Source organism: Monodelphis domestica, chromosome 3, assembly GCF_027887165.1.
Source record: "Monodelphis domestica isolate mMonDom1 chromosome 3, mMonDom1.pri, whole genome shotgun sequence".
Taxonomy (NCBI): Eukaryota; Metazoa; Chordata; class Mammalia; order Didelphimorphia; family Didelphidae; genus Monodelphis; species Monodelphis domestica.
This window is the reverse complement of record NC_077229.1, coordinates 13491915-13512664: the sequence shown is the minus strand read 5'-3', so window position 1 is coordinate 13512664 and position 20750 is coordinate 13491915. Positions and strand designations below refer to the sequence as shown.

Below are 20750 nucleotides of genomic sequence, written 5' to 3'. Positions count from 1 at the left end.
GGGAGGTCCTGGGTTCTAGCCTGGCCTCAGCCACTTCCTAGCTGGGTGACCCTGGGCAAGTCACTTAACCCCCATTGCCTAGCCCTTACCACTCTTCTGCTTTAGAATTGATACTTAATACTATTTTTAAAATTTTATTTAAAAAAACCCTTACCTTCCGTCTTAGAATCAATACTATGTATTGGCTCCAAGGCAGAAGAGTGATCAGGGCTAGGCAATGGGGGTCAAGTGACTTGCCCAGGGTCACACAGCTGGGAAGTGTCTGAGGTCAGATTTGAACCCAGAACCTCCTGTCTCTAGGCCTGGCTCTCAATCTACTGAGCCACCCAGCTGCCCCGCCTAGTACTAATTTTTTTAAAATGTCTTTTGAAAAGTGCTGAGCATGCCAGCTCTGTCTTTAGCCAGATCACTGATAAGAATAGAGCCCGACACAGATCCGGGGGTCTTCCTTTGGAGCCCTTCCACCAGTCCACACAAATTCGTTCATCACTCGTCTTTGGCCTCTGGCCTTTTGACCTGTTTTGAATCCGTCTCCTTGGAGTCTTGTGCAGCTCACGACTCGCCATCTTCTCTTTAAGAACAGTAGGAGAGATTTTCCCAAATGCTTTCGCCAAATCCAGGCAAACTGTACCGACTTTGGAGCTCCAGCCTTGCTGGCTCTGGTCGTCCCTGCTTCCCCTTCCACATAGGCACTCACCATTTCTCCAGTGATTCATCCTAGAGTTTTCCCAGGAATTGAAGTCATCCTGGGGAGGAGAGACTTCTTGTGGGAATTCCAAGAAACTGACGCTGGACTGCCAAGCTTGGGGTCTGGCGTGCAGTTCTGCCTAAGCAGAGCACAGTTATGGCGTTCAGAGCCAGATGGTGGAAGGCCTTAGTTCCGTCCGATGCGTCTCCCAAACATTTACTTGTTGGACGCAGCAGTGTCCCGGGGCAGGCAGGAATGAAATAGTCCTTCTCTGGCCAGGAGCTCGGATTCTATCGTCCTTAAAGGCTGGGCTGGGGAGAGGCAAAAGGGAGCAAGATATTGGAGCAAAGGGACCCAGGAGACTGACGTGTGCTTTAGAGAGAGTCTGTGGGCAACGGATTCAAGAGGGGGAGAAGCTGGAGGCAGGGAGACCCATTAGGAGGCCAGGATGATCGTCGGACTGTGCTGACACCTCCTCAACCGCAGCACATAGCCCTTGTTTTCTCCTTCTCAGACGGACTTTTCCGGGTGTCTCACTGGGTCCTGCTGCCATTAGCGTTGGCGTTGGTTAACCTTTGCTGAAGCATACGCCTTTGGGAGGGCAGGGAGCGGATCTCCTGGTATTTATGTCCATTGCCTCAGTGCTTCAAAGTTTGCGAAGCATCCCCGAGAGGGAGGTAGTGCAAGGATGATTATTGTCCCCTTTTATGGATGGGGAAACCAAGTCCCCAAGTGATACATATCGAGAACCACTCCCGGGACAAAAGGGTTTGCTAGAGGATGCAAATTGTTTTCAATTTTTTTTTCTTAAATCCTCCCCTTCTGTCTTAGAATCAATACTGAGTCTTGGCTCCAAGGCAGTAGAGTGGTCAGGGCTAGCAATGGGGGTCAAGTGACTTATCCAGGGTCACCCAGCTAGGAAGTGTCTGAGGCCAGATTTGAACCCAGAACCTCCCGTCTCTAGATCTGGCTCTCCATCCACTGAGCCACCCAGCTGCCCCCCTGCAAATTGTTTTCAAAGGAAGACGCGTACACCATTTAGGACCACATGAGAAAAGGCTCCAAATGGCTGGTAATTGGAGGAGGGATGCCTCAACTGGTGGTTTGGGCTTTACATTTGTGTCAGTGACTCCACCAAGGACATAGAGGGCACGCTCACCCATCTGTGGGGGGCCCCGCCTGGGAGGGTCACCTGCCTTGAAGTCGGGGTTCCAAACCTCTCCATCGGGCAGATCGTGGAGCCAAACGGAATAAAGTCACTCGGGGGATCAAGTGGAGTCTTATAAGGATGGCCAGTGCCTAGCCTGCACACAGTAGGAGTGTTGCTGTCCGCCTCGGGGGTGCTGAAAACCAAAGGCAGCAGAGGGCAGAGTGAGGCATGAGAGCGCTGGGACGGGGCCAAGAAAGAGGCAGAGAGGGCCCGTTTATGTCTCTGTGAAACGGGCAGAAATAAGAAACGTGGAGAAGGGGTGACGCGCCTCCCCCGGAGGTGGCTCAGAATAGGGAAATGCATGAGGAGATTCAGGGTGCCCCTGGGGAGCAGGGGGTGGCCAGGGAGTTGGCAGACGGTGCTCGGGAAGGAGGGGGGCAGGCGGCTCCCCGAAGGGAGAGGACCAGGGGGATGCGCCTCGCTTGAGAGGAGCCAGGGAGCTCCCTTTTGGCCCCTCCGAAGAAGGAAGCAGCATCTGCAGAATTCCTTCTCCCGTGTCTCAGCCTCTGTGTGGGCCTGCCAGGGAGGGCGGCCTGGCCAAGTGGCCCGGCTTCTAGAGCGGCGAAGGGCTCTCCTCCCGCCGCTTTGGGAGAACTGCGCTGACACGGGAGGTCCTCGAGATGGCCTAGGCCGGCCCGTTCACTTTACGGGGGGGAAACTGAGGCCTAGATGGGCAGTAGTGCGAAGAGGACTGGCTTTTGGGGCGCAGGACACGCGTTCAGATCCTCCAGGCAGTCAGGACTCGCTGCCCCCTGAGGTCCCTTCACTTCTGACTCTGTGGGATGGGGGACGCCGTTCTTGAGGATCTCCCGTGGGGCTGCTTGGCTCCTCTTTGGAATGTTCCCTCCTTTCTCGTCCTAGTTAAAACTGGCCAGAAGGGGGTTGGCCCCCCAGATGGGAGGTCCTGGGTTCAAGTGTGCCCTCAGATACTTGCTAGCTGGGCGACCCTGGACAAGTCACTTGGCCCCCATGCCTAGGGCTGGCTGCTCTTCTGCCTCAGGGTTTAGCAGCCTTTAGTTCTCTAAAGAATGTGCTATTGATGGGAGTTCTTCAGGCCCTTCCCCGCTGCGCAGAACAGGCAGAATGTTCCAGCCAAACCACTTGCTACAGGAAGTTGCTCTGGCAGAGGAGGCCACATTCCTTCTGCCTAAGCCCCCCCCCCCCTGGTCCCTGCCTCTGCGCCGCCTGGTCCGTGCAGCCTCCTGAGGCTTCTCGGAGACGTTCAGGGAGCTCGGCAGGAAGGAGGGCCTGGGGCGGCGCTGCCTTTCCCATGCCAGAGCCAGCGGCCCGGAGGACAGGAGCAGGTTCTGGGTTCAGAAGCTGGGCCCTGGGCCCAGGAGTTCCCCTCGGAATTGGAGGGGGTGTGCCCGGGGTGGGGTGGCAGGACGGGGAGCCCCGGCTTCCCTGCCTCCACGCCCTGGGGGAAACTAAGCTTGGGCTGTTCTCGGGGAATGCTCCCGCCTACCCTCGCTGCAGCTCGGGGCGTCCTCAGAGACGTAGAGTGGCGGCGACTCTGCCGGGAGAGCCTGTGGAGGGCGGGCGAGGGGGTGGCTGGAAGGGGCAGCGAGGCCTGCAGCGACAGCGGGCAGCATTCCCGCGGCACCTGGAGGGGGCCCGACGCCTCAGCGACCTGGGAGAAGCCCGCTTGGCGTTGGCCTTTGCTTGTGAATGGGCAAGTTGGGCACGGGGCAGAGGCGGGCACGGGGCAGAGACGGGCACGGGGCAGAGACGGGCACGGGGCAGAGACGGGCACGGGGCAGAGACGGGCACGGGGCAGAGACGGGCACGGGGCAGAGACGGGCACGGGGCAGAGACGGGCACGGGGCAGAGACGGGCACGGGGCAGAGACGGGCACGGGGCAGAGACGGGCACGGGGCAGAGACGGGCACGGGGCAGAGATGGGCACGGGGCAGAGACGGGCACGGGGCAGAGACATTCTAGGCGTGCTCAGGGGTCCATTTTTCTGGAGCAATGAGAGATGCCAGCTTGGAGGCAGCCACTTTGTGGAAGGCCTCCCGTTCCCAGAGGAGAAACCCCAACGGCTCCTGTCTGCTGTGGGGGCCTGGCAAGGCGGGAGCAGGCCGGGTGGGAGGCCGAGGAATAGTCTAGAGTACCTCAATGTACCGGAGGGCACTCTGGGAAGAGAGAGGAGAGGAGAGGGAGGCTGTGAGCTGTGGCTCCCTCACAATGAGAGCTGCCCGCATGCTCAGGGGGGCCTCCAGCCTGGCAGCAGCCTGGGCTAGCAGAGGCTGGATGGGAAGAGGAGGAGGAGGACGAGTTCTACTGGGCCCATTTCTGCCCCTCCAGAGCCCTGCCCGCCCCCTGGGCATCCCACTGAGGTTCTGGGGCCTGAGCTGCTTTGTGTGGCCCAGGATACGGGATCTTGTTCTTGCTGAGGTGGAAACGCGGGGTTTTCCCTCTGAGATATTAGCTCGGACCCTCGATGCTTTGGTCCAAAGGGAGAGGAATGAGAGAACGGATGGGGAGGGGGGGAGGGGCAGGCCGCGCCGAGGGCCAGCCCTCCCCCTATTCCTGGGGCAATCTCACAGGGGTCTAAGCTCCTGGCTTGTGTGCTGGAGGCTCCTGAGGTTCCTTCGGCCCCACAAATCCGAAAGCCCCTCCCCAACAATAGATGTTCCTTGTCAGAACTAGACGGCCCTTAGGAGGGTCAACAGAGAAGATCAGAGCAGGAGTAGATCTTAGAACAGACTAGCCTGAACGTCAGAGTGAGAAGGAACCTGAGAACCAAAAAGAACATAGGATGTCAGACTTGGGGATGGGTCTTAGACTGACAGTCCAAAGTGGCCTTAGAGCAGAGGATATCAGGGCTGGGAAGGACCTAGAACAGTGGATGTCAGGGCTGGGAAGGACCTAGAACAGTGGATGTCAGGGCTGGGAAGGACCTAGAACAGTGGATGTCAGGGCTGGGAAGGACCTAGAACAGTGGATGTCAGGGCTGGGAAGGACCTAGAACAGTGGATGTCAGGGCTGGGGGCCCTTAGGAGAACAGAGCTCTTTAGAGCTGGGAGGGTCCTCAGGGTAGAGATGAGCAGAGTTGGAAGGACTTAGAACAGTGACAGTAGATGTCAGAGCTGGGAAGGACCTAGAACAGTGGATGTCAGGGCTGGGAAGAATCTAGAACAGTGGATGTCGGGGCTGGGAAGGACTTATAACAGTGGATGTCAGAGCTGGAAAGGACCTAGAATAGTGGATGTCAGAGCTGGGAAGGACCTAGAATAGTGGATGTCAGGGCTGGGAAGGACCTAGAACAGTGGATGTCAAGAGCGGGGAAGGACCTGGAACAGTCAGATGTCAGGGCTGGGGGCCCTTTGGAGAACAGAGAACTATAGAGCTGGGAGGGTCCTCACGGCACAGATTAGCAGAGTTGGAAGGACCTGGCATGTCAGACCTAGAACTGAGAACACAGACTGCCAGAGTCAGGAGGGAGTCTATAGAATATTGCTGGGGGTGGGGGAGCAGGAAGAGCCTCCTCAGCTTCCTACATCTGGGTGGCAGCTGCGCATCCTCTCTCCGCGCTCCCCAGGGCCAGGTCCCACTCTTGCTCCAATTTAGCCAACAATCCTGACATTCCTTCCCCCAAGCTTGGATCCATAATGTGCTTTGAAGTCTTGGGAGGACAGGGCAGAGATGGAGAGCTCTAGGACTGTGTTGCCATAGGGGGATGGACACCCAGTGGATACTCTGGGTCTATAGGAAGGGGGCCTTCCCCAAAACACTGCTTGGGGACCTTGGCTTGGAGCCATCTCTGACTCACCCAGGAGGCAGCAATGTTCAGGGCTGTTGTAAGGACTGGAGTATCAGGTTCACTTGAGGCTAGGAACCTGGAGAGAGTCCAAGAAGGCTGGGCCAGACAGGCTCCTTTCATTTATTCAGGGGTCATCCCAGGAGATGTGGCTAGACCTTAGTTTGGGTGAAGAGTCTGTGGTCTCAGTGTACGGCCAGCTGGATAGAAGTCCAGTGTCCTGAGGCAGCTACAAAGAAAATAGAAGTGTGGGGGGAATAGGAGAGGAGCCAGTGGAGGGAGATTAGGAGAGGAGCCAATGGGGGGATTAGGAGAGGAGGGAGGAATTAGGAGAGGAGCCAGTGGGGGGGGTTAGGGGAGAAGGAGCCAGTGGGGGCAGATTAATAGAGAAGGAACCAGTGGGGGCCATTAAAAGAGAAGAAGCCAGTGTGGGGTATTAGGATAGAAGGGGACAGTGGGGGGTGGTGGTGGTTAGGAGAGAAGGAATCAGTGGGGGGAGATTAGGGAAGAGAAGGAGCCATTGTGGGTGGGGTTAGGAGAGAAGGGGACAGTGGAGGGGATTAGGAGAGAAGGGGACAGTGGGGGCAGAATAACAGAGAAGGAGCCAGTGTGGAGGGATTAGGAGAAAAGGAAGTAGTGGGAGGGGATTTGGGGAGATGGAGTCAGTGAGGGGGATTAGGGGGGAAGGATACAGTGTGGAGGGGGATTAGGAGAGGAGCCAATGGGGGGGATTAGGAAAGGAACCAATGGGGGGATTAGGATAGAAGGAGGAAGTGGAGGGGGATTAGAAGAGAAGGGGACAGTGGTGGGTGGTATTAGGAGAGTAGGGGCCAGCTGGGGAGGGGGCATTAGGAGAGAAGCCAGTGGAGGGGGATTAGGTGAGGAGCCAATGGGGGGGGGGATTAGGAGAGAAACAGCCAGTGGGCAGGGGATTAGGAGAAAATGAACCATTGGGAGGGATTAGGAGAGAAGGAGAAGGGGGAATTAGGACAAAAGGAGCGGGGGGGGGGGGGGATTGGGAGAGGAGACAGTGGGGGGAGATTAGGAGAGAAGGAGCCAGTGGGAGGCATTAGGAGAGAAGGAACCACAGAAGGGGATTAGGAGACAAGGAACTATTGGGGGGGGGGTTAGGAGAGAAGGACCCAGTGTAGGAGGATTAGGAGAGAAGGGGACAATGGGGGGGGGAATTAGGAGAGAAGGGGACAGTGGGGCAGATTAACAGAAAAGCAGTCATTATGGGGGATTAGGAGAGAAGGAACTAGTGGGAGGGGATTGGGGGGGAATCAGTGTGGGGGGATTAGGAGAGGAGCCAATGAGGAGGTATTAGGAGAGGAACCAATGGGGAGATTAGGAGAGAAGCAGCCACTGTAGGAGGATTAGGTGTGAAGGGGACAATGGGGCAGATTAACAGAAAAGGAATCATTATGGGGGGATTAGGAGAGGAGGAGCCAGTGTGGGAGGATTAGGAAAGAAGGGGACAGTGGGGGAAGATTAAGAGAGAAGGAGCCAGTGTGGGGGGATTAGGAGAGAAGGGGATTGTTGGGATTACGAGAGAAGGAGCCAGTGTAGGGGTATTAGTGGAGAAGGGACCAGTGGAGGAAGATTAGTAGAGGAGCCATGGGGGATTGGATTAGTAGAGAAGGAGCCAGGGTGGGGAGATTAGGAAAGAAGGGGACCATGGGGGGAATTAGGAGAGAAGAAGCCAGCATGGGGGGATTAGGAGAGAAGGGGAAAGTGGGAGGTTGTGGATAGGAGAGAAGGAGTCAGTTGGGGGAGATTAGGGGAGAGAAGGAGCCATTGTGGGTGGGGTTAGGAGAGAAGGGGATTGTTGGGGGGATTACGAGAGAAGGAGCCAGTGTAGGGGTATTAGTGGAGAAGGGACCAGTGGAGGAAGATTAGTAGAGGAGCCATGGGGGGTTGGATTAGTAGAGAAGGAGCCAGGGTGGGGAGATTAGGAAAGAAGGGGACCGTGGGGGGAATTAGGAGAGAAGGGACCAGTGGGGGGAAATTAGGAGAGAAGGAACCAGTGGGGGAAATTAGGAGAGAAGAAGCCAGCATGGGGGGATTAGGAGAGAAGGCCAGTGGGGGGGGGGATTAGCAGATAAGGAGCCAGTGTGGGAGGATTAGGAGAGAAGGGGAGAGTGGGGGCAGATTAGTGTGTGTGAGTGTGTGGGGGGATTAGTAGAGAAGGAACTAGTGGGAAAGGATTAGGGGAAAAGGAGTCAGTGGGGGGGATTCGGAGAGAAGGAGCCAGTGTGGGAGGATTAGGAGAGAAGGGGAGAGTGGGGGCAGATTAGTGTGTGTGAGTGTGTGGGGGGATTAGTAGAGAAGGAACTAGTGGGAAGGGATTAGGGGAAAAGGAGTCAGTGGGGGGATTCGGAGAGAAGGGGCCAGTGGGGGGGGGATTAGGAGAGAAGGGGAGAGTGGGGGCAGATTAGTGTGTGTGAGTGTGTGGGGGGATTAGTAGAGAAGGAACTAGTGGGAAGGGATTAGGGGAAAAGGAGTCAGTGGGGGGGATTCAGAGAGAAGGAGCCAGTGTGGGAGGATTAGGAGAGAAGGGGAGAGTGGGGGCAGATTAGTGTGTGTGAGTGTGTGGGGGGATTAGTAGAGAAGGAACTAGTGGGAAGGGATTAGGGGAAAAGGAGTCAGTGGGGGGGATTCGGAGAGAAGGGGCCAGTGGGGGGGGATTAGGAGAGAAGGGGAGAGTGGGGGCAGATTAGTGTGTGTGAGTGTGTGGGGGGATTAGTAGAGAAGGAACTAGTGGGAAGGGATTAGGGGAAAAGGAGTCAGTGGGGGGTTTTAGGGGAGAAGGAGCCAAAGTGGGGGGATTAGGAGAGAAGGAAATAGTGGGAGGGGATTAGGGGAGAAAGATCCGGTTTTGGGGGATTAGGAGAGAAGAAGCCAGTGGAGGGGGATTAGGATAGAAGCCAATGGGGGGATTAGGAGAGAAGAAGCCAGTGGAAGGAAATTAGGAGAGGAGCCAGTGGAGGCGGATTAGGAGAGGAGTCAATGGGGGGGATTCGGATAGAAGGAGTGGGGAGGAATTAGGAGAGAAAGAGCAGGGAGGATTAGGAGAGAAGGAGCTAGTCACCTGGATTTTAAGAGGAGACCGGGCGGGGGGGGGGGTGATTAGGAGAGAAGTAACCAGTGAGGGGGCAATAGGAGAGAAGGAACCACTGGGGGGGGGATTAGGAGAGAAGGAACCATTGGGTGGGATTAGGAGAGAACGGGCAGGGGGAATTAGAAGAGAAGGAGCCATTGGGGGGATTATAAGAGGAGACACTGAGGGGAGATTAGGAAAGGAGGGAGATAATTAGGAGAGAAGGAGCCACTGGGGGGATTATAAAAGGAGATGGGGGGGGGGAGATTAGGAGAGTAGAAGGGGAAGAATTAGGAGAGAAAGAGCCAGTGTGAGGGGATTAGGAGATGAGGCAGTGGGGGGGGGGGCGGTTAGGAGAGGAGCCAGTGTGGGGGGATTAGGAGAGAAGGGGCCAGAGTGGGGGGATTAGGAGAGAAGGGGCCAGAGTGGGGGGATTAGGAGAGAAGGGGACAGTGGGGGCAGATTAATAGAGGAGCCAGAGTTAAGGGATTAGGGGAGAAGTAGTTGGTAGGGGGATTAGCAGAGAAGTAGCTGGAGGGAGGACGGATTAGGAGGAGCCAGTGGGGGGGATTAGGAGAGAAGGAACTAGTGGGTGGGACATTAGGAGAGAAGGAACCACTGGGGGGGGATTAGGAGAGAAGGGGCCAATGGGGGCAGATTAGGAGAGGAGCCAGTGGGGGAGGATTAGGAGAGAAATAGCTAGTGGGGGTTGAATTAGGAGAGAAGGAGCCAGTGTGGGTGGATTAGAAGAGAAGGAGCCAGTAGAGGGGGATTATGAGGAGCCAATCTGGGGATTAGGAGGAGTGGTAGGGGAAATTATTGGAGAGAAAGAGCCATTTTGGGGGGATTAGGAGAGAAGGGGCTAGTGGGGAGATTAGGAGAGGAGGAGCCAGTGTGGGGGGATTAGGAGAGAAGGAGCCAGTGGGGGGGGGTGGATTAGGAGAGAAGAAAGCAGTGGAGGGTTATTAGGAGAGAATGGGCCAGTAGAGGGGGATTATGAGGAGCCAATCTGGGGATTAGGAGAGGAGTGGCAGGGGAAATTATGGGAGAGAAAGAGCCATTTTGGGGGGATTAGGAGAGAAGGGGCTAGTGGGGGGATTAGGAGAGGATCCAGTGGGAGGTCGGATTAGGAGAGGAGCCAGTGTGGGGGGATTAGGAGAGAAGGAGCCATTGGGGGGGAGGATTAGGGGAGAAGGGGACAGTGGCGGCAGGATTAAGAGAGAAGGGGCCAGTGTGTGTGTGATTAAGAGAGAAGGAGCCAGTGGCCACAGATTCAGCGCCCTGGGTGCAGATGAGAGGGAGGTGTCTTGGCCCAGGCTGACGGAAGGCATTTTGGGTGACATTCTGGGCTCTTCGGTGAAGTGCGCAGGGTGGGCTGGGCTGTCCAGGGAGGGGCTGCAGACGGCGCCATATCTGGAGCAGCTGAAGGGGCTCGGGATGCTTTGCCTGGAGGACTGGGCGCAGTGAGATCCCGGGAGGACTTGCAGAGCTTTCCCTGGGCCAGGGGATGGGTTGCTTGTGCGAAGAACGGAGATTGAGGCTCGAGGAGCTTCCTGGGAATTAGAGCTGCCCCAAGTGGGATCAGGCTGCCTCTGGGGCTGCCCTCGGAGGTGTGAAAGAGCGCCTGTGGGCGGGGATGGATGTTTGCAATCCAGCTCAGAGCCCGGAGGTGACAGAGGGAGGAGCGTTTTCCTGAGCAATGTCCGCATCTGTAGCTGGGATGCGGTGGGAGGACCCCGATAGGTCCTGGGTGGTTTCTGCAGGGTTCACGGTGTTTCCTTCCCCACAGTTCGCAAGTGCTCACGTGCTGTGCCGGATGGAGGCAGCAAGGCGAGGAGTGCACTATGGGTAAGCGAGGCTCTAGGCCTGGGGGTGGGGGTGGGGCAGGATTATGGGGGAGGTCCTCAATCACTAGGAGCCGCAGGGTTTCTCTCAGCGCCTGCGCACACTGGGAAGGGGGGAGTGCGGAGCCCAGAGAGAGGAGGAAGGCAGGGAGTAAGGGACTCACGGAGAGATGGGGAGGGAACCCAGAGAGACAGCTCTGATGAGGGCGCCAGAGAGTTCCCCGGAGGGAGGAGCTGAGGCCTTGGATAAGGAAGGGCTTCGGGAGCTGGTGGCAGGGGAGGGGCCCCTGGGCAATGCCCTGGTGAGGGAGACCCGAGCGAGCGCTCAGAGCTGGGGATCCTCGTTCGTTCGTGCTGACAGCCCTCTGTGAGGGGAACTCCACGTGCTCGGAGAACGAGGTGTGCGTGCGGCCCGGGGAGTGCAGATGCCGCCACGGCTACTTCGGAGCGACCTGTGACACTAGTGAGTGCCGTGGGGCGGGGAATGAACTGGGGGTGGGGATGGGGGCGGGGCGGAGGGAGGAGGCGGAACCTGGGCAAGGGGGCAGTGCTAAGGAGGGAGGTGGGGCCTTCAAGGGCGGCCTCCCCCCAGAGTGCCCGCCCCAGTTCTGGGGCCCAGATTGCAAGGAACTGTGCAGCTGCCACCCGCACGGGCAGTGCGAGGACGTGACGGGCCAGTGTACATGCCACGCGCACCGCTGGGGCGCGCGCTGCGAGCATGCGTGTCTGTGCCAGCACGGCGCGTGCCACCCGCAGAGCGGCGCGTGCCGCTGTGAGCCTGGCTGGTGGGGCGCCCAGTGCGCCAGCGCCTGCTACTGCAGCCAGACATCCCAGTGCGACCCGCAGACGGGTGCGTGCCTGTGCCACGCGGGCTGGTGGGGCCGCAGCTGCAACAACCAGTGCTCGTGCAACGGCTCTCCCTGCGAGCAGTTCAGCGGCCGCTGCCAGTGTCGGGAGCGCACTTTCGGGCCGCGCTGCGAGCGCTACTGCCAGTGCCTACGCGGCCGCTGCAACCCCCTGGACGGCACGTGCACCTGCGAGCCGGGATACCGCGGCAAGTACTGCCGCGAGACGTGCCCCGCCGGCTTCTACGGCCCGGGCTGCCGCCGCAGGTGAGCCCCAGCGCCGTGGAGATTACAGCCAGAGAAACCGAGGCACAGCTCCTCCCTTCCCCGCCTCTTCCCAGCCTCGCCTCCGGGCGCCTTCAGGCGGGGCAGGGGCACCTGCGGTCTTGAGTCTCACCCCTTCCTGTCTTGTGCCCGCAGGTGCGGCCAGTGCAAGGGCCAGCAGCCGTGCACCGTGGCAGAGGGCCGCTGCCTCACCTGCGAAGCAGGCTGGAACGGGACCAAGTGCGACCAGCCCTGCGGGCCAGGCTTCTACGGGGACGGCTGTGAGCAGCGCTGCCCGCCCTGCCGGGATGGCCACACCTGCAACCACATTACGGGCAAATGCACGCGCTGCAATGCTGGCTGGATCGGGGACAGGTGAAGAGCCTGCCCTGGGAGCCGGGTCCACTTGCCGGGTATACCCCGGCTCCGCCCTCAGAGTAGCCCCGCCTCCATTCCGCCCTCCGAGTCTGTTCTCCCTGGATGTCTTCTCCCCGGAGTAGGGCTGTATTATAGCCCCGTCCTGTCTTCGGAGTCTTGCCCTCTCTTAATTGCCTCGAGCCCGAACCCAAGCCCGCCCTCATCTAGTCTCCTCCCTCCTGCGCTCCGGGAGCTTGCATTCTCCCAATGGCCCGCCCCCTGAGCACGCCCTCATTGTGGCCCCGCCCCCGAAATCTATCTTAAACAATGGCCCCTCCCCGGAGCCCTCTCCCATCGTAGCCCCGCCCCCTGGGGAAAATGTGGTTTCTCTAATAGCCACGCCCCATGAGCTCAGGAGCTTGCCCTCTCCTATATCCTGCTGGGTCAGAGCTCTTCCCCTGGACCCCAACTTCCGTTCTAGCTGTACCCCTGGATCTTGTTCCCCCCCATCTCCTCGTGGGAACTTGTCCTTCATCATGGCCCAGTCATGGGAGCCTCCCTCCAGGCCGGGGTTCCGTGGGTCTACTACGGCTCCCTCCGCCCCTTCCCCAGCACCTCAGGCCACTGGCCGGGGCGGCAGCCCCCTCCCATTCTTTCCCCCGCGCCCCGCCGAGTTCCCCAAGTTCCTGAGCCATCAGGTCTCCCCCGGCCAGGTGCGAGACCCGGTGCAGCAATGGCACGTATGGCGAGGACTGTGCCTTCGTATGCAGCGCTTGCAGCAGCGGCCGCTGTGACTTCCAGTCCGGGCGCTGCCTGTGCAGCGCCGGCGCCCACGGTCCGCAGTGAGTGCTCACGCCTCCCTGCTGGGTTAGGGGGAGGGGAGGGCGCTATCCGTCCGGGCTTTGGCGCCGGCGACCCGAAAGGCTTCCTGGCCAAGTCACTTAGCTCGGGCTCGGCTTCTTCACGACCCATACAAGGGGGACCGGCTTTGGCGAGGCTCGGAGTGACCGCGGACCGGAACTGCTTCCAGACCTTTTTGGCTGTAGCCCTAAGAGGGAGCGGGAGGCTGTCAGGAAGAGGAGGAGGAGGAGGAGGGACCAGCTTCGACAGGGCTCCGTGACTGGGGGTGGAGGGGGACGGAATCCGTACCCAGGCACTCCGAGGGAGGGGAGGAGTTGAGGCTGGGGAGGACCGGAGGTTATCTGCCTCTGGCCAGTCCAGGGTGAGGGGCTGCCATGGCTTCGGAGGTCAGACAGAGTTGGGGCCCCGGCGCTGTTTGGTCGGCAGTATGGGGGGTGCCTGAGACTGTCCTGGAGGAGGTGTTTGGAGAGGACAGAGCAGGGTAACGCAGTTTGCCTTTGTGAGCCTCAGTTTCCCCGTCTGAATAATGGGGATAACAAGCGGGTCCCATCCACTTCATAGGGGTGTTTTGAGGCTTAAATGAAATACCTGCCGAGCACTTTGAAGACCTTAAGGTGCTGTTTAAACGTCAGCTACTACCACTACTGCTGCTACTGCTACTGCTACTGCTACTGCTGCTACTGCTGCTACTGCTGCTACTGCTACTGCTACTGCTACTGCTGCTACTGCTACTGCTACTGCTACTGCTACTGCTACTGCTGCTACTGCTGCTACTGCTGCTACTGCTACTGCTACTGCTACTGCTACTGCTACTGCTGCTACTGCTACTGCTACTGCTACTGCTACTGCTGCTACTGCTACTGCTACTGCACCACCTCTCCTGCTTCTCTACTGTCTCCTCCTCCTTGGGCCAGGTGGGCTTTGAGGTTGGGCGCCATGTTGGCTTCCCAGCGGGGGGCTGCTGACCCAGTGGGGGGATCTCTTGGCCCCCCAGAGGAGAGGCTCTGTGGGGAGGGGTTTGGTGAGCCAGTCTTCCCCGTGATTCAGACCTCTTTTCTCAGCTGTGGCCTCTGTTCCCGCCTGGGACCTTCTTCTCTTCTGTGACCTCCTTCTCGCCTCTGGCTGTCGGACCTCGGGCAAGTCCCTTCCTGTCTCTGGTCCTCCGATTCCTGGCCTGGACTCTGTTCCCGGAGGGGGAGGGGGTTGGCCCATCTGCCCTGGCCTTTGCTCTGCACCCCTTCTCTTCCTGGCGTGTCCTCAGGGAGCCCCCGCCTTCCTCCCTCGGCCCTAGGCTGGGCCATCAGCACCTGGTGGGTGAAGCAGGACATCTCAGGCCCCCTGCGCCTCCCCTTTGGGCCATGCTGGCCAGGCGGCCTCTAGGCCCCGCTCCCCAACCCTCCCTTGGCCCCAGGCTGGATCCCAGTTACGCCCTGCTGGGGGGGGCATCCAAAGGGGCTCTAGCCAGCCAGCTGGGCAGCCTTGAACCCCTGCTATTCCTCCCATTCCTAGAGGGGAATCTGGCTGGGGAGCATCTTAGGTGCCGGTGCTTCTGCCCCCTCTGCCAGCAGGCCTTTGGGCCTGTCACAGACCCTCCCTCTGGTCTCCTCTCCCGGCAGCTGTAACTTGACGTGCCTCCCGGGCCACCACGGAGTAGACTGCGCCCAGACATGCAGCTGCCATGAGGACACGTGCGACCCGGTGACGGGAGCCTGCCACATGGGTGAGCCTGGCTCTGGTGCAGCTCCGCTGGGCTCCCATCGGGCCTCAGCTAATCCGGGGCCTTTGGGCAGCCCTCTGGGCCTTTCTTCATGGGGCCCTTCCCTGCCTGGATGTCCTCCTTCTCCCTGGCCTCTGGCCCAGAGACCCAGGACATGCCTAAGCTTCTCGCCTTCCTCTTTTCCCCACAGAGACCAACCAGCGCCAGGGGGTCATGGGCGCTGGGGCCCTCCTCATCCTCCTCTTGGGCCTGCTCCTCTCCCTGCTGGGCTGCTGCTGTGTCTGCCGGAGCAAGGACCCTGGCCGCCAGTAAGTCCACCTGGGGTCCCCCAGCTAGGAAGTGCCCGAGGCCAGACTAGAATCCAGGACCTCCCATCTCTAGGCCTGCCTCTATCTGCTGAGCCACCCAGCTGCCCCCAGACTGGATGGTTTCTAAGTGCTGTCCAGCTCTGACATGTCTGAGACCAGCTAAGCCTTAGCTGCTAAGGGCTAGCAGGTGCCCCTCGTCCCCTGGGCCAGGCCCCCCTCACCGTCCGGCTGAACCTTTCTTTGCCCTCTGTCCCAACCCTTTGTGTGGCAGGGATTGCCAGCCGAGGAGGAAGAAGAGTCCTCAGCGTCTCTGTGGCCGCTTTAGCCGCATCAGCATGAAGTTGCCCCGGATTCCCCTGCGGAGACAGAAGCTGCCCAAGGTTGTGGGTAAGGCCGGGGCGAGGCCAGGGCTTGCTGCTGGATGCACAGCCCCTTTGGGTCATCTGTGGGCACTTATTAAACACCCCCAGGGGCCAGGCACCCAGGACCCAGAGGGAAAGGGCAGATGGCTCTGCCCTCAGGGAGCCTGCTCTCTGGCCTCTTCCCAACCCTTCCCCAAACTGACGCTGGTGGCAGGTGAGGCCAGAACATAGAGCCTTCCTGTAACTATGGAGAAGGATGCTGTAGGGCTGGGATGGCTGCTTTGGGGCCCTGCATATGTGGAGGCAGGAGAAGCCACCAGAATGGGGAAAGAGCTGGAGACCAGAAATTGAGTGTTAAAGAGAAGGGGTGAGGGAGGGCCTCGATGGCTTCTCCCACAAGAAGGGCCTGCCTGGGAGCGGCGGGGAAGATGCGGGCAGGCCCTGGGGAGGAGGGGGCTGAGAATGGGATGGGGATATTGGGAGTTTTGGTTTGGAGGGATCAGGGAATGCTGGTGCTGAGAGAGGGGCCAAGGGGGTGTTGTTGCTAGGGAAGGTGGCTGTGTAGCGGGAAGGGCACTGCCCTGGCACCTCTGCTGTCCCCAAGCCCTTAGCCTCATGGGAAGGGTCAGATTAGGACACTGATTCTTGGGGCGCCTGCCTCCTATTCCGGGCTGTGGAGGCACGTGCCCTTCTTCAGCTCCACCTTCTGGTCTCCCCGGCTTAATTCTTCCTGAAATCTTTGGTGATTTCACTCTTCTCCCCCTGATTTTCCACGACTGCTCATTTTCTGACTCTTTCCCTTCTGGGCTGCGTCCTCAGAGGCCACCTCTCAAAGTGCCTCAGCATCCTCCGGCCTAGGTCTCTGCCCCGAGGGGCTTTTGGGTGGACAGGACTGTCCCCAGCACAACACAGACACACGGATTTCTGTGTCCTCCCTCTGGTCTGGTCTGGTCTTTAAGGGAGCCTCAGCAGTTCTGGGCAGTGGGAGACGGTGCTGGACGCATTCGGGGGCACAGACACTCGAACGTGACACTTGCTCCTTATGGCTTGTCTCCCCCACTGAAATGTAAACTTCTTGAGGGCAGGGCTTGGGTTCTTGGCCTGAGGTCTCCAGAGCTCAGTGCCCGGTGCCTGGAACACAGTAAGCCTTAATCAGTGCTTTTTCTTTAAATCCTGACCTTCTGACCAGTTATAACACAGATGACTGGCCAGGGCTGAGCAACGGGGTAAGGGACTCGCTCAGGGTCACACAACCAGGAAGTATTTGAGGCTGGCTTTGAACTCAAGACCTCTGGTCTTTGTGTCCTGGCTGGGACACCAGATCCTCTGGCCTTGTTTGGACTGTGGCATTCGTAGCCCTTTCCCAGCCCGCTGGCACCTCTCTGTTTTTCTCTGCTTTCCGTGTGGCTGGGCCCTTTCTTTCTGGCCGGGACTTCTTGGTGTAAGGGCAGGAGTGGATCCCCAGGAGTGGAGCTGCCAGGTCAAACGGCCTGGATAATGGAGTTGCTTCTCTGACAGAACCCCGGACTGAAATGGAGGGGCCGACCCACTGCCTAGCAGCAACAAGAGCCCTCAGTTGGCTTGTCTCTTCCCATGCGCCAGTTTTGGGTAGGCCTGAGTGATGATTTTCTTCCTTACGAGACGGAAAAGGCGATGGCAGCTCTGACTGACGGAGAAGTCAGGACAGCTTTGTGGGGGTGAGAGCACCCCCGTCCCAGTGCCCCGGGGAGTCAGGAAGGCCAGGCAGAGTCTGGCTGGGGCCTCTCCTCGGGTTTTAGGAGAGCAAATTTCTGAGGGAATGACAGGCAGGCCCCTGTGCCTTAAAATGAGGGCAGTTAGTCCAGGAAGGACTTTCTGTCTTAGGAACCGCTCTAAGATGGGAGGACAAGGGCTAGGGTGAGGCTCAGTGACCTGCCCAGGCTGGCAAGATTGGGACCTAGGGCCTCCCAACTCCAGACTCTATCCACTGAGCCACCTCGCTGCCCCTAGAGGTCACAAAGAACTAATTCTACTGAGTAGAGAAGTGAGAACAGTGGGTGTGAGGCACGGCCTCAGAAGAAGGAAGTCTGGAATCTGGAACTCGGAATGTGACACAACACAATGTGGAGATCGCTTCAACACCTAATGGTGACCCCTCCCCCCCCAATATATTACTAAAAAAAGAAGAATGCCAAGAGAGCTACAGCTAAGGAAAAGTTGAGGCAGGGGAACAAGAAGCATACAGTCAAGACTTTTTTTTCTTCTTAAAGATGTGTCAAGAGGAATGAGGAGCATTAAAAGAAAGGAAACCTTGAACCCTTAATTTGCTGCATGGAGTGAACAGGACGATGGGAACAGGTGTTGGAGGGAAGGCAGAACTACTCAACTCCTTTTTCTTTGTCAAAGAGAACCTTCTTTGGACTAGAAAGGACAGAATTAAGACAGGTAGCAGGGAATTGAGACCCAAGACAGATAAAGAAAGAGGGGAGGGGAGGGGAAGGAAACAAGCATTTATTAAACACCTACTGTGTGCTGGACATTGTGCCAACTAAGCACCTTGCACATATATATTATCTTGTTTGCTAGAAAGAGAACAGGGACTTCTAGTGCCCCAGTCTGGAGGAACCATATGCTTACATACAGCAGGAGCCGGAAGATGGGATTTCTGCAAAACTGAGAAGACCCAGGGAGGAGCCATAGGACTGGAGAGGGGCTGATGTCCCAGGTCACCTCCTCCCAGCAAAAGAATAGAATCTAGGTTAGTGAGCTTGACCTGCTGTTGGGTGGAGTAATGCATAGAACCCTGGACTATGGTCAGCCATAGAATTAGAATCCTGCCTCAGACACTTGCTAGCTCTATGACTTTGAGCGAGTCACTTAACCTTTTGTTGCCTCAATTTCTTCATCTAAATGGGAATAATTTTCCCCACCTCCCAGAGTTGTCCTAGGGATCAAATGAGATAACATTTGTAAAGCGCCTTGCAAACCTTAGAGTACTAAATTCATATGATTGTTGTGTTATCGTTGAGTTGTTACAGTTGTGTCCATCTCTCCATGGCCCCATTTGGAGTTTTCTTGGTGGAGATACTGGACTGGTTTGCCATCTCCTTCTATAGGTCATTTAACAGATGAGAAAACTGAGGCAGACAGATTTAAATGACTTGTCCAGGGTCACACAGTATTTGAGATCAGATTTAAACTTGTGAAAATGAGTCTTCCAAATTCCAAGCCTAGTACTCCATCCACTGTATCACCTAACTGCCCACATATTATAATTCTGTGGAAAAATTCTACAACATATTGAAGTGATGACTAGTCATGGCTTACTAAAGAAGGGGCCATATCTTCCTTCCCTCCTTCCTCCCTTTCTCCCTCCTTCCTTCCTTAGTTCCTTCCTCCCTCCCTCTTTTCCTCCTTCCTTCCCTCCTCCCTCTCTTCCTTTCTCCCTCCCTTTCCTTCCTTCTGTCCTCCTTCCTTCCTTCTTTCGTTCCTTGCTCCCTTCCTCCCTCTTTCCCTCCTTCCTTCCTTCTTTCCTTCCCCCTTCTTTCCTCTCTCCTTTCCTCCCTTCCTTCCTTCCTTCCTTCCTTCCTCCCTCCTTCCCTTCCTTCCTTTCCTCCTTTCCTTCCTCCCTCCTTTCCTCCCTTCTCTCCTTCCTTCCCTCCTCCCTCTCTTCCTTTCTCCCTCCCTTCTTTCCTTCCTTCTGTCCTCCTTCCTTCCTTCTTTCGTTCCTTGCTCCCTTCCTCCCTCTTTCCCTCCTTCCTTCCTTCTTTCCTTCCCCCTTCTTTCCTCTCTCCTTTCCTCCCTTCCTTCCTTCCTTCCTTCCTTCCTTCCTTCCTCCCTCCTTCCCTTCCTTCCTTTCCTCCTTTCCTTCCTCCCTCCTTTCCTCCCTTCTCTCCTTCCTTCCCTCCTCCCTCTCTTCCTTTCTCCCTCCCTTCCTTCCTTCCTTCCTTCCTTCCTCCCTTATCTCCTTCCTTCCTTCCTTCCTTCCTTCCTTCCTTCCTTCCTTCCTTCCTTCCTTCCTTCCTTCCTTCCTTCCTTCCTTCCTTCCTTCCTTCCTTCCTTCCTTCCTTCTTTCCCTCCTTCCTCCCTTTCTCCCTCCTTCATTCCTTCCTCCCTCCCTCCCTCTTTTCCTCCTTCCTTCCCTCCTCCCTCTCTTCCTTTCTCCCTTCCTTCTTTCCTTCCTTCCTTCCTTCCTTCCTTCCTTCCTTCCTTCCTTCCTTCCTTCCTTCCTTCCTTCCTTCCTTCCTTCCTTCCTTCCTTCCTTCCTTCTTCCTCCCTCCCTCCCTCCCTCTTTCCTTCCTTCCTCCCTTCCTTCCTCCCTTCCTTCCTCCCTTCTCTCCTTCCTTCCTTCCTTCCTTCCTTCCTTCCTTCCTTCCTTCCTTCCTTCCTTCCTTCCTTCCTTCCTTCCTTCCTTCCTTCCTTCCTTCCTTCCTTCCTTCCTTCCTTCCTTCCTTCCTTCCTTCCTTCCTTCCTTCCTTCCTTCCCTCCCTCCCTCCCTCCCTCCCTCCCTCCCTCCCTCCCTCCCTCCCTCCCTCCCTCCCTCCCTCCCTCCTTCCTTCCTTCCTTCCTTAATTTTCAGAGAAGACCAGTGATATTCCAGGGTGATGCTTTGACTTGGCTTTAAGGGAGAAGGCAGAATTATACCAGTTGTACTCATGCATTCGGCTTGCTGGCCCCAGGGAAGAGGTCCCCAGTGGGTGCCCCACGCAGCTCCCTCTTGGGATGCAGGAGGGATTCCGGCTGATCTTGCTGGGCTTGGATGCTGGGTGGAATCTTGGAAGAGGCACTTTAATGGGGAAGAATGGAGAGTCTTGAACTCAGTTCAAACATGGGCTTTCCATGCCCAAGCTGCGAGGCCACACAAGAGCCCACACGCTCTCTACAAGCCAAGAGAAGGAGCCAAAGGGGAGAACAACTAAGCAGTGAACCCACCATCTGGGGGGCACCTAGGCTTAGGGAGAGGGCAGGCCTGCCATGCTCTGCCCCATCGAACCGTGGCCCTGAGGCCCTGGGTTCCGTCGTGGCTGCCATGTTTTTTTCAACTCTCACCTTCCATCTTCCTATCGGTAAAGAGTGGCAGCTCCAAGGCAGAACAGCAGCAAGGGCAAGGCAATGGGGGTTAAGTGACTTGTCCAGGGCCACATGGCCAGGAAGGGTTTGTGGCCAGATTTGAGCCTCCCCAGGCCAGACGTGGCTCTGTCCATGGAGTCACCTGGGCGCCATATTCTAAGGACCCCATAAACTGGAGGACGTCTGGAGAAGCACCAGGGCAGTAGGAAACAGAGCTGACCCAGATGGACATCTTTGGAGGCCTGCCCTGTGGGGGCGAGATCAGCCTTGCTGTGTGGAGCCCCGGAGGGCAGAAGAGGGCAGGAGGGGCCCTGGATGCAGGCTGGACCGCAGGAAGAAGATCCTCCTTCGCTGGAAGGGCTGCCTGCAGGGGCCTGGAGCT

General features: G+C 57.6%; 2 protein-coding genes across 11 annotated transcripts in view; one reads left to right on the top strand and one right to left on the bottom strand.

Moving 5' to 3' along the window:
- Positions 1–20750, top strand: part of SCARF2 (scavenger receptor class F member 2) — a 28634-nt gene that overhangs the window by 5154 nt on the left and 2730 nt on the right. Inside the window, exons 2-9 of the mRNA XM_056821312.1 lie at positions 10551–10609; positions 10967–11068; positions 11198–11717; positions 11871–12089; positions 12785–12913; positions 14549–14652; positions 14840–14957; positions 15229–15344. Coding sequence (XP_056677290.1) covers positions 10551–10609; positions 10967–11068; positions 11198–11717; positions 11871–12089; positions 12785–12913; positions 14549–14652; positions 14840–14957; positions 15229–15344 — 1367 coding nt within the window. The remainder of the gene's footprint in view (positions 1–10550; positions 10610–10966; positions 11069–11197; positions 11718–11870; positions 12090–12784; positions 12914–14548; positions 14653–14839; positions 14958–15228; positions 15345–20750) is intronic.
- LOC103103630 (nematocyst expressed protein 3-like) lies at positions 158–18887 on the bottom strand. 10 transcript variants are annotated; one of them, XR_008917251.1, is made up of 8 exons: positions 16023–17927; positions 15179–15328; positions 13982–14239; positions 5674–13119; positions 5162–5313; positions 3833–5001; positions 3364–3528; positions 161–2031 (listed from the first exon to the last, which is right to left on the bottom strand). XR_008917251.1 is itself a non-coding variant. In XM_056821313.1 (2 exons), exons 1-2 carry the CDS (start codon positions 3832–3834, stop codon positions 1969–1971), a joined length of 534 nt encoding a protein of 177 aa, XP_056677291.1. In that variant the 5' UTR covers positions 3835–4072; the 3' UTR covers positions 163–1968. The 10 variants fall into 10 exon arrangements, 1 of the variants encoding a protein (XP_056677291.1); XR_008917249.1 differs by having other exon boundaries at positions 162–2031; positions 3364–4033; positions 4446–5001; XR_008917255.1 differs by adding an exon at positions 18286–18887 and having other exon boundaries at positions 163–2031; positions 3364–5001; positions 16023–16450.

What these genes read in the sequence shown, in the direction of transcription:
- LOC103103630 (XM_056821313.1), bottom strand. Translation starts at nt 3,834, where the DNA reads ATGTCTCTGCCCCGTGCCCGTCTCTGCCCCGTGCCCATCTCTGCCCCG. An exon ending in CGCCCCGAGCTGCAGCGAGG is followed by an intron (nt 2,032 to 3,363) that starts GTAGGCGGGAGC and finishes TTTGGTTTTCAG; the next exon opens with CACCCCCGAGGCGGACAGCA.